General features: G+C 42.2%; 1 protein-coding gene across 1 annotated transcript in view; it reads left to right on the forward strand.

The window, feature by feature from the left end:
• Positions 1 to 13942, forward strand: part of LOC126267346 (E3 ubiquitin-protein ligase MYCBP2) — a 1244949-nt gene that overhangs the window by 1195621 nt on the left and 35386 nt on the right. Inside the window, exon 69 of the mRNA XM_049972469.1 lies at positions 6572 to 6811. Within this exon, the coding sequence (XP_049828426.1) occupies positions 6572 to 6811 (240 nt within the window). The remainder of the gene's footprint in view (positions 1 to 6571; positions 6812 to 13942) is intronic.

Genomic DNA, 13942 nt, shown 5'->3' on the forward strand with positions numbered 1-13942 from the left:
GCCTGTTTGGTAGGAGTTTAGTTTTAATTTTTATAGCAATCACTTCAACCATCATCTGCGAAACAGTTGCCAGATGATAATAGAAGTGATCATTATAGCAAGCAGGAAACTATATATACCACTTTTCGAATGCTGGCCCTCGTTTTGACCAGAACAGAGGTGAAATGGGCCTGAAGAGGCATAGTAAATCACCAAAAGTGGTAGCCAAATAAAATAAGTTTGGAAACTAGACAGCTGGAAGGTGTTTGATTTGACATCCATTATCCTCGTGGCCTAAATCTCTGCTATACCCTAACTTCTCTCATCCCCCACTCACACCTTTCAACTATATTTTCTTGGTTTTGCCTGTGTGACTGTTCTGTGGCTATTGTTTGCATCAGAGCTTGTATCTGGGGCAAGGAGCTTTTCTTCGTCGTAGAGGTGCTTCGTACACTCTTTCTCCCATCCTCCTGAATGACTGTGACCAGAGCCTACATGATTGGTTTAAAGGCCTGTGACTTTGCAGGAAGACTAGTGTTTCCTACATCTATTGGAAAGCAAGTTTTGAAAGTCCTTGCAGGAAGCATTGCCTTACAGCAGAAGCTATTAGTGTGCATGTAGTGGGTAGTTGAAGAGCTACAGTTTCCCATGAGGGTTGATTGGCCTGAATTTTAAGTTAATTTTGGGGAATGTTTTGGAGAGTCACGAAATTGTGAGTCAGCTCAATGCTGTCCCATGCTGCAGGTGGCAAGTCATAGGGCCTATGAGGTGAAATTGGCGTTTTAAACTGTTTAATTCAAGCCAGAAGCTAGGTATTCATCATGGCCATTAAAGTTACTTTTTAAATGTGGAAAGATAGTGTAATAACTTCAAGTTGAACAAATATATTTCAAGGAAGACGCAATACATGAAAGTCATGGATCAAGTAAACAGAGTAAGACGTGTGTACACTTTAACAGTCAAATCATAACTGAGTCCAAGTCTAGCGACCGCTGGCGGGCTGGCCGCTTAGGTGGCATTGCTGCTGCATGACTGGCAGACAGCGCCGTTTGTAGAGGAGACGCGCGTAACTGCGCGGCGGCACTTTGAAAGATCGGAAAGTCACAACACTTTACCCCCCTTTGAATTTTTTGCACAGGTCTTGACAGAGGTGGCCTGTAGATTGCTAATGTCCATAGGTGTTGTTTGACTGGCCGTAAAGTCCCGAAGAGGGGGCTTCTTGTACGGACGGAAGTGTCCTAGAAGATAACGGGTCGAGATGACAGGGGATGTGGGAGTCGAATCTGCTGGGGCCCCGTGCACTAATCTGCCGGTTACGGCAAGTCCGGTTGTTATAACAGGAGACATGGGTGATGTGTCCGTGTCCTTAGGAGAAGGAGGCGAGTAGAATTGCTCCGACAGATGATGGTCATCTGGTTCCTGCATGGGCATGTCTCCTGGTGGCGTTAGTTCTTGTGCCGGCACCGATATGATGGTGAGAGGACTGTGTTGTGAGTAATGAGAGATTCCAGTATCCCGAGTGTCAGGTAGAGCCGAAGGCAGTGTAGCGGCATCCGGAACAGGCGTGCCGGCACACGAGGCTGAAGGTGGTCTGAATGACGCACTGCAACACTCGTGCCTGTCTGGATTTCTTACAGATGTTGGCCACGGTGTCGTAAGGTGCGGCAAGGACTCCATTTTGGCCACTTGCCATATCCCTGTACCCATACAAGGTCGTCAGCAGCGAACTGGCGAAGTGAAGGCACTCTTGGCCATGAGGTGGAAGGCCGCAGAAGATGAAATAGCGTGCAGGGCTGTCGGTCATGTAAGAGCTCAGCCAGGCTGTGGTCACCCATGGGGGTGAAACGGAAAGAAGCCAGAAATTGGAGAAGCGAATCATCAGCAGAAGAAGTCAGGAGTTTCCTCATCTGAGCCTTAAATGTGCGGACCAGTCGTTCAGCCTCACCGTTTGACTGTGGATTTAACAGAGGGGCCGTGACATACATGACGCCATGACAGGCACAAAAATCCGCAAAATCGGAAGAGGCAAATTGTGGACCATTATCAGTAACAAGAGTAGAGGGGAGGCCTTCCAAAGAGAAAATGCGAGCGAGAGAATTTGTGGTTGCCACGATGGTAGGCGACGTGCAACGGACAATGAAAGGAAAGTTAGAATAGGCGTCAATAATGAGAAACCACGAAGGGCTTCTCAGGCGAAGGCCACAGTGACAAAGATGACTTCGGGGCAGCGGCCTGTGATGCACGAGGGCCACAGGCAGTGACCATGTGTGCAATTTCAGAGTTGATGCCGGGCCAGTACACATGACAGTGTGCCAGAGATTTTGTGCGAGAGACACCCCAGTGCCCTTGGTGACGGAGGCGCAAGACCGAAGCACGCAAAGACGCAGGTACTACAACACACAGTGAAGCATTTACGGTGGAAAGGAGGATAACACCATCCATAGCCGTGAGGCGGTAATGCGAAGCGTACTAGTTCCACAACGGATCAGAAGTCTTAGCGGATGGACAATGTGGCCAACCCTTCTGAATACAGCATAAAACCCGGGAGAGGGTAGGGTCAGAACCCGTAGCAGTCGCCAGCCGGCCCCGGTGATGGGGAACCCGTCCACAAGTGCGGTGTGCAGCCTTGTTGGGAAGTGACATTGATGGATGAAACAAGGAAACAAGTGGTTTGTAATCAGTAACAAGATGAAATTTGGATCCATAGAGAAAAACACCAAACTTATGAAGAGCATAAATAATGGCCAAAGCTTCTTTTTCAATTTTAGAATACTTTTGTTGGTCATCAGTAAGCATTTTGGAGGCATAAGTAATAGGTTGTTCAGAACAGTCAGAAAAATGGTGCGCAAGGACTGCACCGACCCCGTATTGAGAGGCATCAGTGGCAAGAACAAGATGTTGGCCAGGTCGATAAGTAGCCAGGCATGGGGCCTTTTTCAGCATAGTCTTCAATTTCTGGAAAGCCGCATTGCATGACGCGGACCAGTGAAAAGGCACATTTTTATACAACAGGCGATGCAACGGCTGAGCCACCGAAGCAGCAGATGGCAAAAACTTGTGATAGTATGTTATTTTCCCCAAAAGGCCTGCAGTTCCTTAACAGATGTAGGGCGAGGAATGGCATCGATCGCAGCAACAGTTTGCCGAAGAGGGCAAATACCATCCCGAGAGAGTTGAAACCCCAAGTACATGATAGATGCCTTAAAAAATTTTGATTTCTGAAGATAACACTTAAGACCTGCAGTCTGTGTAAGACATGAAAAAGTGTGCGGAGATTTTGAAGATGTTCGTCAGTGTGTGGAGCCAGTGACAACAATGTCGTCCTGGTAATTTATACACCCAGGGACAGTGAGCAATAATTGTTCCAAGAATTGCTGAAAGAGAGCAGGGGTGCTGGCAACCCCGGATGGCAATCGTTGGTATTGATAGAGGCCGAAAGGCGTGTTAAGGGCCAGAAACTGTGGGAAGCAGCGTCGAGAGAAAGTTGATGATAAGCTTCTGACAGGTCAAGTTTAGAAAAATACTGGCCTCCAGCAAATTTAGTGAACAATTCTTCAGGTCGAGGCATAGGGTAAGTGTTGATAAGGCATTGAGCCTTTACAGTGGCTTTGAAATCGCCACAGAGATGAATATCACCATTTGGCTTAGCAACGACAACGACTGGAGAGGACCACTTACTAGAAGTGACAGGAAGCAAGACCCTAGCAGTGAGATGATCCACCTCCCATTTGACACGAAGGGCCACAGGAATGGGCTGAGCCCGAAAAAACTTAGGCCGAGCAATGGGTTTGAGCGTGATATGAGCTTCAATGTCGTTTGTATGGCCTAACCCAGGAGAAAAAAAGAGACAAAAATGTCGTCGACAAGGAATCCAATTGAGCATAAGGAATAACATCAGAGACAGTATTGACAGAGTCATCTATGGAGAACCCAAAAACGTGAAAGGCATTGAAACCAAAAAGATTCTCCACATTACTGTGGTTGACCGCAAATATGGGAACAGTGTGAACAATAGATTTGTCAGATACCTCAGCATCAAATTGTCCCAAGAGAGAAATCTTCTGTTTATTGTAAGTCCTTAATTGCCTAGAGACAGGTGACAGGATTGGAGAACCCAACTGATGATACATCTGAGAATTGATGATAGTGGCAGCAGAACCAGTATCCACCTGCATGCGAACATCTCGACCACGTATTTGGACAGTGAGGAATAACTTCCCTAAAAGGGAACAAGTACAATTGACAGACAACACAGAATCAGAATCAGCATCATGTTCATGAACATCATGTATGCGTTCGGATTTGCAAACGGATGACACATGACCTTTGTTTTGCATTTGTGATACACGGCCCAATGTTGTAGACAATCTTCTCGTGAATGTTTCGTAAAATACTGCAGACATGAAGGAAGTTGCCATGGGTTTTGCTGCAGTTTCTTAGAGGTTTTTTTACGGTTAGGCCAAGGCTGCGCTTGGGAGCATACTGCGGCCACTTCGGCCGGCAGGGACACGCCACACGCTTCATCAACATCGCACAGAGGTTGTATTTCCCCGACGTCGCCCCATGCCTCTATTTGGGCTCCAGCGGCGCGAGAAATTTCAAAAGACTGAGCGATGGATAGGACTTCATCTAGAGTTGGATTTGCCTACTGAAGGGCACGTTGCGTAACTTCTTTGTCAGGTGCCGACCGGATAATAGCATCCCATACCATGAAATTGGCATAGGATTCTTTGTGAACTTCAGTAACAAATTGACACTTTCTACTGAGGCCGTGAAGTTCAGCAGCCCAAGTGTGATTGGATTCATTTGGTTGTTTTTGACAACAATAAAAGGCAACACGAGAGGCTACCACATGAGTTTGCTTTTGAAAATAGATGGACAGAAGTGAGCACATTTCAGCAAAGGACAAATACGCAGAATCTTTCAAAGGAGCCAATTGTGACAACAACCAATACATTTGAGGTGAAATGCATGAAAGGAACAGAGACTTACATGTTTGTTTGTCCGCGACATGAAATGCCAAGAAGTGCTGTCGAAGACGTTTTTCGTAATCAGACCAGTCTTCCACCATCTCGTCGTAAGGTGGAAAAGTAGGTAGAGACAATGACGAGAGACACCCCGCAGTTGATGCCTCGACAAAATCATGAATCACATTTGTGAGAAGCGTTTGCTGTTCTATGAGAACTTACGATAGTTGCTCTAAAGTAGCCATGGAAACATGTGGGTCAACATTTGAAAAGAAAAATCCCATCTTCATTGCCAATTGTTATAACTTCAAGTTGAACAAATATATTTCAAGGAAGATGCAATACATGAAAGTCACAGATCAAGTAAACAGAGTAAGACATGTGTGTACACTTTGACAGTCAAATGATAACTGAGTCCAAGGGTAGCGGCCGCTGGCCGCTTAGGTGGCGCTGCTGCTGCATGGCTGGTAGACAGTGCCGCATGTAGAGGACACGTGTAACTGCGCGGTGGCACTTTGAAAGATCAGCGAGTCACAACACTGTTTCCCCCTCTGAATATTTTGCACAGATCTTGATGGAGCGTGCATAGTTGTTGTTTGACTGGCCGTAAAGTCTCGAAGAGGAGGCTTCCCGTATGGACGGAAGTGTCCCTGATGAATTCTGTTTAATTATTTTCCACTTTTTTAGGTGACTCTTGCCTTTTGGAGAGCATGCAAGTGCTCAATAGAACAATTTTTATTTGTTTCCTTAAAAATTTGGGTGTTCTATGTCTTTTAACCGATTAACACTAAACTGTATTTCTGTTTGGTTGTATGGAGACTGTTGACAGAAGTTGTTAATGAGACATTTGGAGGTGATGTATGAACTCTTAGCAGTATACATATTCCATTCCAGTGGCTGTGTCTTGGAATCTTTCTGAAAGTAGTTGTATTGTTATAGAACATTAATAATTAAACGTTGGAGTACTGTGAAGTTTAACCCTTTGTCATCAGTCAAAGCAAGGTTGCTGAACCTTATTTGCAGTTATTGGATAGTGTTGCAGTGGAGAAAGTTAATATGGGTTCACCTATAAACATTTTTGATTAAATCTGTGAAACAGCACTTCATTTATCTTGTCTTGTGCGCCTCTCTCTGCAGTCTTCTTTTCCTCTGCTCTATCTCCTCCTCCTGGTAAACTCCTCCACATCACTACACTATGCACCCCCCACCCACCTGTGCCGAAAATGAGCTCACATGTGGCACAGTCCTGTCCTGTGCATCATCTGCATGTCCCTCCCAGCTGCCAACTACCCTTCCCCATCCCCCCTCCCTGCTGCCCACTTTCATTCTCCACTCACCAACTCCACACAACACTGCCAATTAGACTGCAGTGCTGTCACAATTTAGTCATCCGAGATAATGTAACTGTGCAGGTGTATGTGTATTCTGTCAGTTCTGAAGTGGGTTACACCTGAAAGATAGTGATATTTTCAGTATTATTTATGTGCCTATCAAGATGTCAACTATGTTGTAAGTTGTTGCTTTTACTTCTTCCAATATTTATGTAACATATGGATGAAAAATGCAGTGTAACATTTTACCTCTCTCCTACAATTCTGTTAGTGATGTAAAAATATGTTCAACAGGTATGCAAGGAAGAAGAAGAAGCAATAAAGGTGGACCTACATGAAGGATGTGGACGCACTAAACTGTTCTGGGTTATGGCACTGGCTGACTCCTGCACACTAAAGGCTATGGTAGAATTCCGTGAAGGAACACGTACGAAGCCAGCAGGTGTAACATCTGGTGTATGTCGTTTCTGTGGGGCTACTGGAAGTTCAGGCCTACTAGCAATTGGAAATATCTGTGCAGATCAAGATTGCCAGGTGAGATGCTTGGTTTCAGTTTCTCTATTAAAAATTAAATAAAAGCCTTGGGAATTGGCAAGCTAAGTCACCTTCTTCTTCTTCTTCTTCTTCTTCCCCCCCCCCCCCCCCACCCCCCCTCAGAGACCTTACCAATGGCAAGAGTTACTTGTAATTACATAAAGAATTTCAGAATACATATATGTAAAACAACAAAAAGAGCCCACAAAAGAAATACATTAGTTGATAGACAATCTCACAGACTTTAATGTACTTTATTATGTGTTTCAAGAAATGGCAGTTGAGAGGTCTAATTCTTGCTATACTCACTCCGGTGTGTCACAGTCAGTATCAGCAACTGTATTTACAACTCTTTCCTGCAACTGCTCCAAATGGAAGACACAAAACATATGATCATTTATGTAATCCCGTAAGAAATAATTACATGGAGTTAATTAAGATTACTATTCCATGACAGAAAGCACATCCAAACTAAGTTGTCGAAGTCCTACATTAAGATGACCAGGAACATTTGAATGAAACTTCACATAAAGCACAATCATGCTTCAAAATGCAAAATGAAGTCTTCCCCACTATGCCATCATTGTTAAGACATTTTAGTAAATGTGTAAATACAAGATTGCAGTAACAATTCTCTCTGCAAAGAGAAGTAAGCAATATACTGGATGGTTGTAAAGAAACAGGCGGAGGTCTGAGTGCTACAATGGGGGATGTATACATCACAGGGCATTAATTGAAGCACTCGTGAAGTATGCTGAAAAAAAGTAATTGTTTCCCTTTCTTCCTGGGTTCAGGAAAAAGGGGAGAAATGATCAGACACATGACAATGGTGGATCTGGCATGTTTATTAGGATATGATCACAAGTTACAACATGTGTTCTGTATGGTCTCTTGATTTGGCAACATGCTGCATCTGTAATGTGGCATGGTTGACAGTTGCTCACAGCAGCAATAAGTTGCCATATGCTATCCTTCAGATCACGAAGAGTCCAGATATATCCCTGATGGACACAATCTTTCAGACATCCCCACAACCATAAATTAAATGGAAGGTCAGGGATCTGGAAAGCCACACATCATGAAGTTGCATAGAAATCATGTGGTCATTGCTGAAGGTTTCTTGAAGCAAATCTTTCACCTGGCAAGTGACATGTGTTGTTGCCCCATCTTGCATGAAAAAAAGTGATGTGGACACAGCTGCATTCTTGCAAAGCTGGAATCACATGTGGAGGTCCACATAATGTGCATATGTCACTGTACACCTAACAGGCCAGCGAGGTGTCATCTCCTAGGAGAAAAACGGACTGAGAATGAAGGAACTTGTGAAACCACACCACAAAGTCACATAATCGAGTGCTGTGGATGTTCCTGCACAACATATAGTGGAGTAGAACAGTTCTGTGCAATCTTGGCACCATGCAGAGTAAAATGTGCTTAATCCATCTAAAGACTGTCCCCCGTCCATCCAAACACTGTCCCCTGGCCTCATGTCATCCATTTTCATGAGTGCCAAAAACAAACACCAAAGTCACAGCTCCATTCTGAACCACGTAGTGATACCAATATAAAATGCATTGCAAAATCTCTTGAACTATTGACGTGGGGAAAGACAATTCCCATGACACAGTTGGAGCACTGGCTGCAGAATTTTAGGCATGTGCTGCGCGGTCAGCTATAGCTACAGCAAGTTCATCAACTGCCATGGGAGTGAGCCACATCTCTCTCCCTGCTGCACCATGTAAGTCACCTATTTCTTCAGATTTCTTGATCATGGTCTGTAGCCCATTTATTGACATGGGTTCTCTTCACAGCTATTTCTGTTGGCGATATTCCTGTACTGCAGCACTGCTGTTGCTGCTGTTCTGATAGAACAACTTTACCAGTAGTAGTTCAAGGGTCTTTCTTCTCGATTGTCGTTGCGTTTCATATGGAAAACTTCAATTTTCTTAACCCTTTATGCTAACAGTCACTTCACAAAAGAAACCAACATGTCACCAAGTGACAAATAGCCTATCGACATCAAAACAGGAAACATTTCACATTCTGGCTGCTTTCCGCGTATTTTCAGCTGGTGGCAAAAAGTGTAACAATTATTTTTTCCAACATTCTCTGTGAATGCACTTATTAGTGAACATACAATGTGTCAACTTGTTCTGCGATGTATACGGTCCACATTGCAGCACTTGGAACTCAGTTATAACCACCCGGGAAGATTTTCTGTGCCTGGAGTGTTGTTGTGATGTGGTGATCTGTCAGAGACTGGTCTGGTGCAGCTCTCCATGCTGGTCTATTCTGTGCAAGTGTCTTTGTTTCTGTAGAAATAATACAATCTGCATCCATTTGAACTCACTTGCTGTAATCAAGCCCTCATCTACATCTGCATGATTACTCTGCAGTTCACAATTTAGCGCCTGTCAGAGGGTCCATCAAACCACCTTCAAGCTATTGCTCCACCATTCTACTCTAGAACAATGTGCGGGGAAAATGGACACACAAATTTTCCATGCGAGCTCTGATTTGTCTTATTTTACTATGATGATCATTCCTCCCACTGTAGATGCGCGCCAACGAAATATTTACACACTCTGAGGACAAAGTTGGTGATTACAATTTCATGAAAAGATCCTGCCACAACAAAAATTGCCTTGACTTTAATGATTGCCACCCCAATTTGTGTAACATAATCATGCCACTCTCTCCCCTTTTTTGCAATTATTCAAAATGAGCTTCCCTTCTTTGAACTTTTTTCATGTCCTCCATTAATCCTATCTGATGTGGATCCCCCACCACATAGCAGTACTCCAGAAGGGGGTGGACAAGCATAGTGTAAGCAGCCTCTTTTGCAGACCTGTTGGATATTCTAAGCATTCTGCCAATAAATCACATTCTTTGGTTTGTCTTCTCCACAACATTATCTGTGTGATCTTTCCAGTGTAAGTTATTTGTAATTGTAATACCTAAGTATTTAGTTGGATTTATAGCCTGTAGATTTGTGTGTTTTATACTGTAACTGAAATTTAACAGATTCCTTTTAGTACTCAAGGGGATGATCTCACACTTTTCATTATTTAGACTCAATTGCCACTTTTTGCACCATACAGATATCTTGTCTAAATATTTTGCAATTTGTTTTGATCATCTGATGGCTATATAAAACCATCATATGCAAACAATCTTAAGAGGGCTGCTCAGATGGTCTCTTAAATCATATATGTAGATCATGAAAAGCAGAGGGCCTATGACACTTCCTTGGGGAATGCCAGATATTACTTCTACTTTACTTGATGACTTTCTGTCAATTACAGTGAACTGTGCTTTTCTGACAGGAAATTATGAATCCTGTTGTGCAGCTGAGATGATGCTCCATAGGCAAGTGATTTTATTAGAAGTCCCTTATCAGGAACAATGCCAAAAGCCTTCTGGAAACCTAAAAGCGTGGAATCGATTTGATATCCTCTGCCAATAGCACTCATTACTTCATGAGAATAAAGAGCTACTTGAGTTTCACAAGAATGCTTTTTTCTGAGTCTTTTGTAGCTATTTGTCAGTAAATTGTTTTCTTCCAGATAACCCATAATATTCAAACACAGTATATGATCCAGAATCCTACTGCAAATCATTAGCAATATGGGTCTGTAATTCAGTGGATTACTCCTGTTTCTTTCTTGGATATTGGTGTGCCGTGTGCAACTTTACAGTCCTTAGAGATGGATCTTTCAACAAGCCTTTGGTTATATATGATTGTTTAGTATGGAGCTATTTCAACATACTCTAAAAGAAACCTGGCTAGTATACAGTCTGCATCAGAGGCCTTGCCTTTATTAAGTGATTTAAGCTGCTTCACTACATCAAAGATATCTGTTTGTGAGTTACTCATGTTGGCAGTTCTTCTTGATTCGAATTCAGGAATATTTACTTTGTGTTCTTTTTTAAAGTAATTTTGGAAAACTCGTAACTCAGTTTTAGTGGCACTGTTATCCATAACATCATCATTGTCATCATGCAGTGAGGGTATTAGTTGTGTCTTTTGTCAGTTTGTTGGTAGCCCTGCGCGTGCTATACGGACGTTTGAGTCACAGCTCCCGTACAAGATAAGTAATTTTAGTAGTAATAAACTGTTTCTAACACTTTAAACTAATTAATTACATTAATTATAGTGCTCTTCAAGCGTACTATTAAAAGTTTTTGTCTTAATCGCGTATTTTCAAAGTAATCACACAAAGTTCGTTTTGTTTACATATCGCGGGCAGGCCAAACTTTTGAGTTTTCAGATTAAACTTCATACCGCAATTTTAATTGCATTTACTGATAGTTTAGTGTGCTGAATACGTTTGCTGCCCCTTTATATCTGTAGAGTATCGTCATCTCTTAAGTAGTTTCCAGTAATAAACTTCTGAACCATTGTTTACATTGTCGCAAGTAGGCCTAATTTTTCGTACACGTATTTTCATTGTTTTCCGGTAACTTAATTGTCTTTCTGTCACTAAAATCGATTTGTACCATGAGTGTAAAGTGCCTGACGTGCTGTAGAATCGTTAGCTCTGGGGTCTGGTGTGATGGATGTAGTAACTTTTTTCACTGGGGCGATTGTAGTGGCGTGGGAATTGGGAAAATGAGCGAGACTCATCAGTGGTTCTGTAGACTATGCAGTAGAGATAGAAAGATTGTGGAACAGGAGGGGAAAATTGCTGCCCTTCAGGCTGAGTTAGAGATGAGGCTAGGTGAGAACTGTGCAGGTTAAGGGGGGAGAAGGGTAAACTGGGGTGGGAAGTGGGAACAGGCCAAGAAATTCTTCTGACAGCTTTGTTATTAATGTACAAAATAGGTTTGACCTGTTGCCTCAGTCAGAAACTGACGAGCCTCTCACAGAAGTAAATGTAGACAGGGCTCAACAAGCTTTCAGCAGCAAATTGAATAAGAAGAGAAAGAAAGTCTTGTTGCTAGGTAGTTCACATGCTAGGGGTGTGGGCCAACTTCTGCAGGATCTATGTAGAGGCTTTACCAAGGAAGATACCGTGGTTATTGTGGGTGGGCCGGGCAACAGTATTGACAGAGATCCCGGGTACAGCTTAGAGTGTGACCTGGCAAATCTTGCATCGGCATCGAGTCATACCAGTGTTGGGTTTGTGTCTTTTCTGGAGCGCCACGACCAGCCTCATTTGAGCTCTTCTGTCAGGAGAGTTAATTTGGAGTTGGAACGGCTACTTGGATCTGATGCAGGGTCACACATTGGTGTGGTTCCTGTTGATTCACTCTGTAGGTGGGACTATACTAGACATGGCCTACACCTCAACAAGAAGGAGAAGGGTAAACTGGCTGGGCTGATAGCAGGAAATTTAAAGGGGGGAGGGACTACATCTCATGGTGGTAACTCTTTTTTAGTGTAAGATCAGTGTCCAGTGGGAAACTCAGCCAGGCAAGTACTAAAGATGTTAAAAAAGTTCAAGATACTCACAAAAGTAAAATGAAAAATAATGTTAGTATGTTTCATCAAAATATTGGTGGATTGAAGAATAAAATTGATGAGCTTCTGCTTTGTTTAGAAGATATAGAAACTGAGAATGTAGTAGATGTACTATGCCTGTCTGAGCATCACATTGTCACTGGTATGCTAAAGGTTAGCATCAATGGGTACAAATTAGCTGCACATGTAAGTAGAGATAATACGATGAGAGGAGGAGTTGCCATATATGTCAAAAGCTTCCACAGCGCAAAACATTTAGAAACTAAAAAATTTTGTGTAGAGCAACATATGGAAGCATGTGCCACTGAACTAAAACTAAATGATGGCACTTTCATAATTGTAACAGTGTACAGGTCCCCCTCAGGGAATTTCCAAGTATTTCTAGAAAACTTGGATGCTTTGTTGTGCTATCTGTCAGACAGGGGGAAGCAAATTATCATTTGTGGGGATTTCAATGTTGATTCCCTGAAAGAGTGTAATAGGAAGAATGACCTTGTAGTATTACTCAGTTCTTTCAATTTGAGCTCCGTCATTGATTTTCCTACTCGGATAACAAAGAACAGCAGGACATTGATAGATAACTTTTTTTATAGACCAATATAGGTTTAAGGACATAAATGCTTATCCTGTTGAGAATGGTCTTTCAGATCATGGTGCACAGCTAGTTACAGTACATGACATAGCTCCATGCAGTATATCAAATCAGATTTTCAAAGCAGTGCGTTCAATTAACAATATAAATACTGCAAACTTTAGGGAAAGCCTAAAGCAGCTAGACTGGGATGAAGTGTATATGGAACCCGATGCAAACTTGAAATATAACTTATTTCATGAAACAGTTTTAAGGGTATTTGAAAATTGTTTTCCTAGGAAAATAGTGAAACACAATTCCAAGAAAACATATAAAAAACCTTGGCTAACTAAAGGAATAAGAATATCTTGCAACCGTAAAAGAGAACTATATCTAACAGCAAGAGGGAGTACTGACACCGAAATTGTTCAATATTATAAAAACTATTGTGCAGTACTAAGAAAAGTTATTAAAAAGTCCAGAAGCATGTGTATCATGTCTGAGATCAGTAACTCTGATAATAAAATTAAAGCAATTTGGAATATTATTGAAAGAGAAACAGGGCAACCAAGAGTACAGGAAGACTCTAGTGCCATAAAACTGAATGACAAGTGTACTAACAAACAATCTGAAATTGGAAATATTTTCAATAATCATTTTTTAAATGTTGTGGAGAAAATAGGATCTAGATCTTCACTAGAAGAGGAAAGGCTTCTAATAGAAGAGGCCATACCTGTGCAGTTTGAAACAACTGTATTTCCACCAACCTCTCCCTCTGAAATCAGTAAAATAATAAACTCACTGAAAAGTAAAAGCTCTTACGGAATTGATGGCATTTCCAGCAAGATACTTAAATCTTGTTCCCCACAGATAAGTAGGATTCTCAGCCACGTATGTAATACCTCTTTGGAGCAGGGTGTTTTCCCCGATAGACTGAAATATGCCATTGTAAAACCATTGCATTAAATGGGGGATACGTCGGATGTCAACAACTATCGCCTGCTCTCTCTTCTGACAGCTCTATCAAAAATTTTTGAGAAAGTAATGTATTCAAGAGTAGCCTCCCATATTTGTAAAAATAAAGTACTAACAAAAT

The sequence above is a fragment of the Schistocerca gregaria genome, chromosome 4 (genome assembly GCF_023897955.1).
Source record: "Schistocerca gregaria isolate iqSchGreg1 chromosome 4, iqSchGreg1.2, whole genome shotgun sequence".
NCBI lineage: Eukaryota > Metazoa > Arthropoda > Insecta > Orthoptera > Acrididae > Schistocerca > Schistocerca gregaria.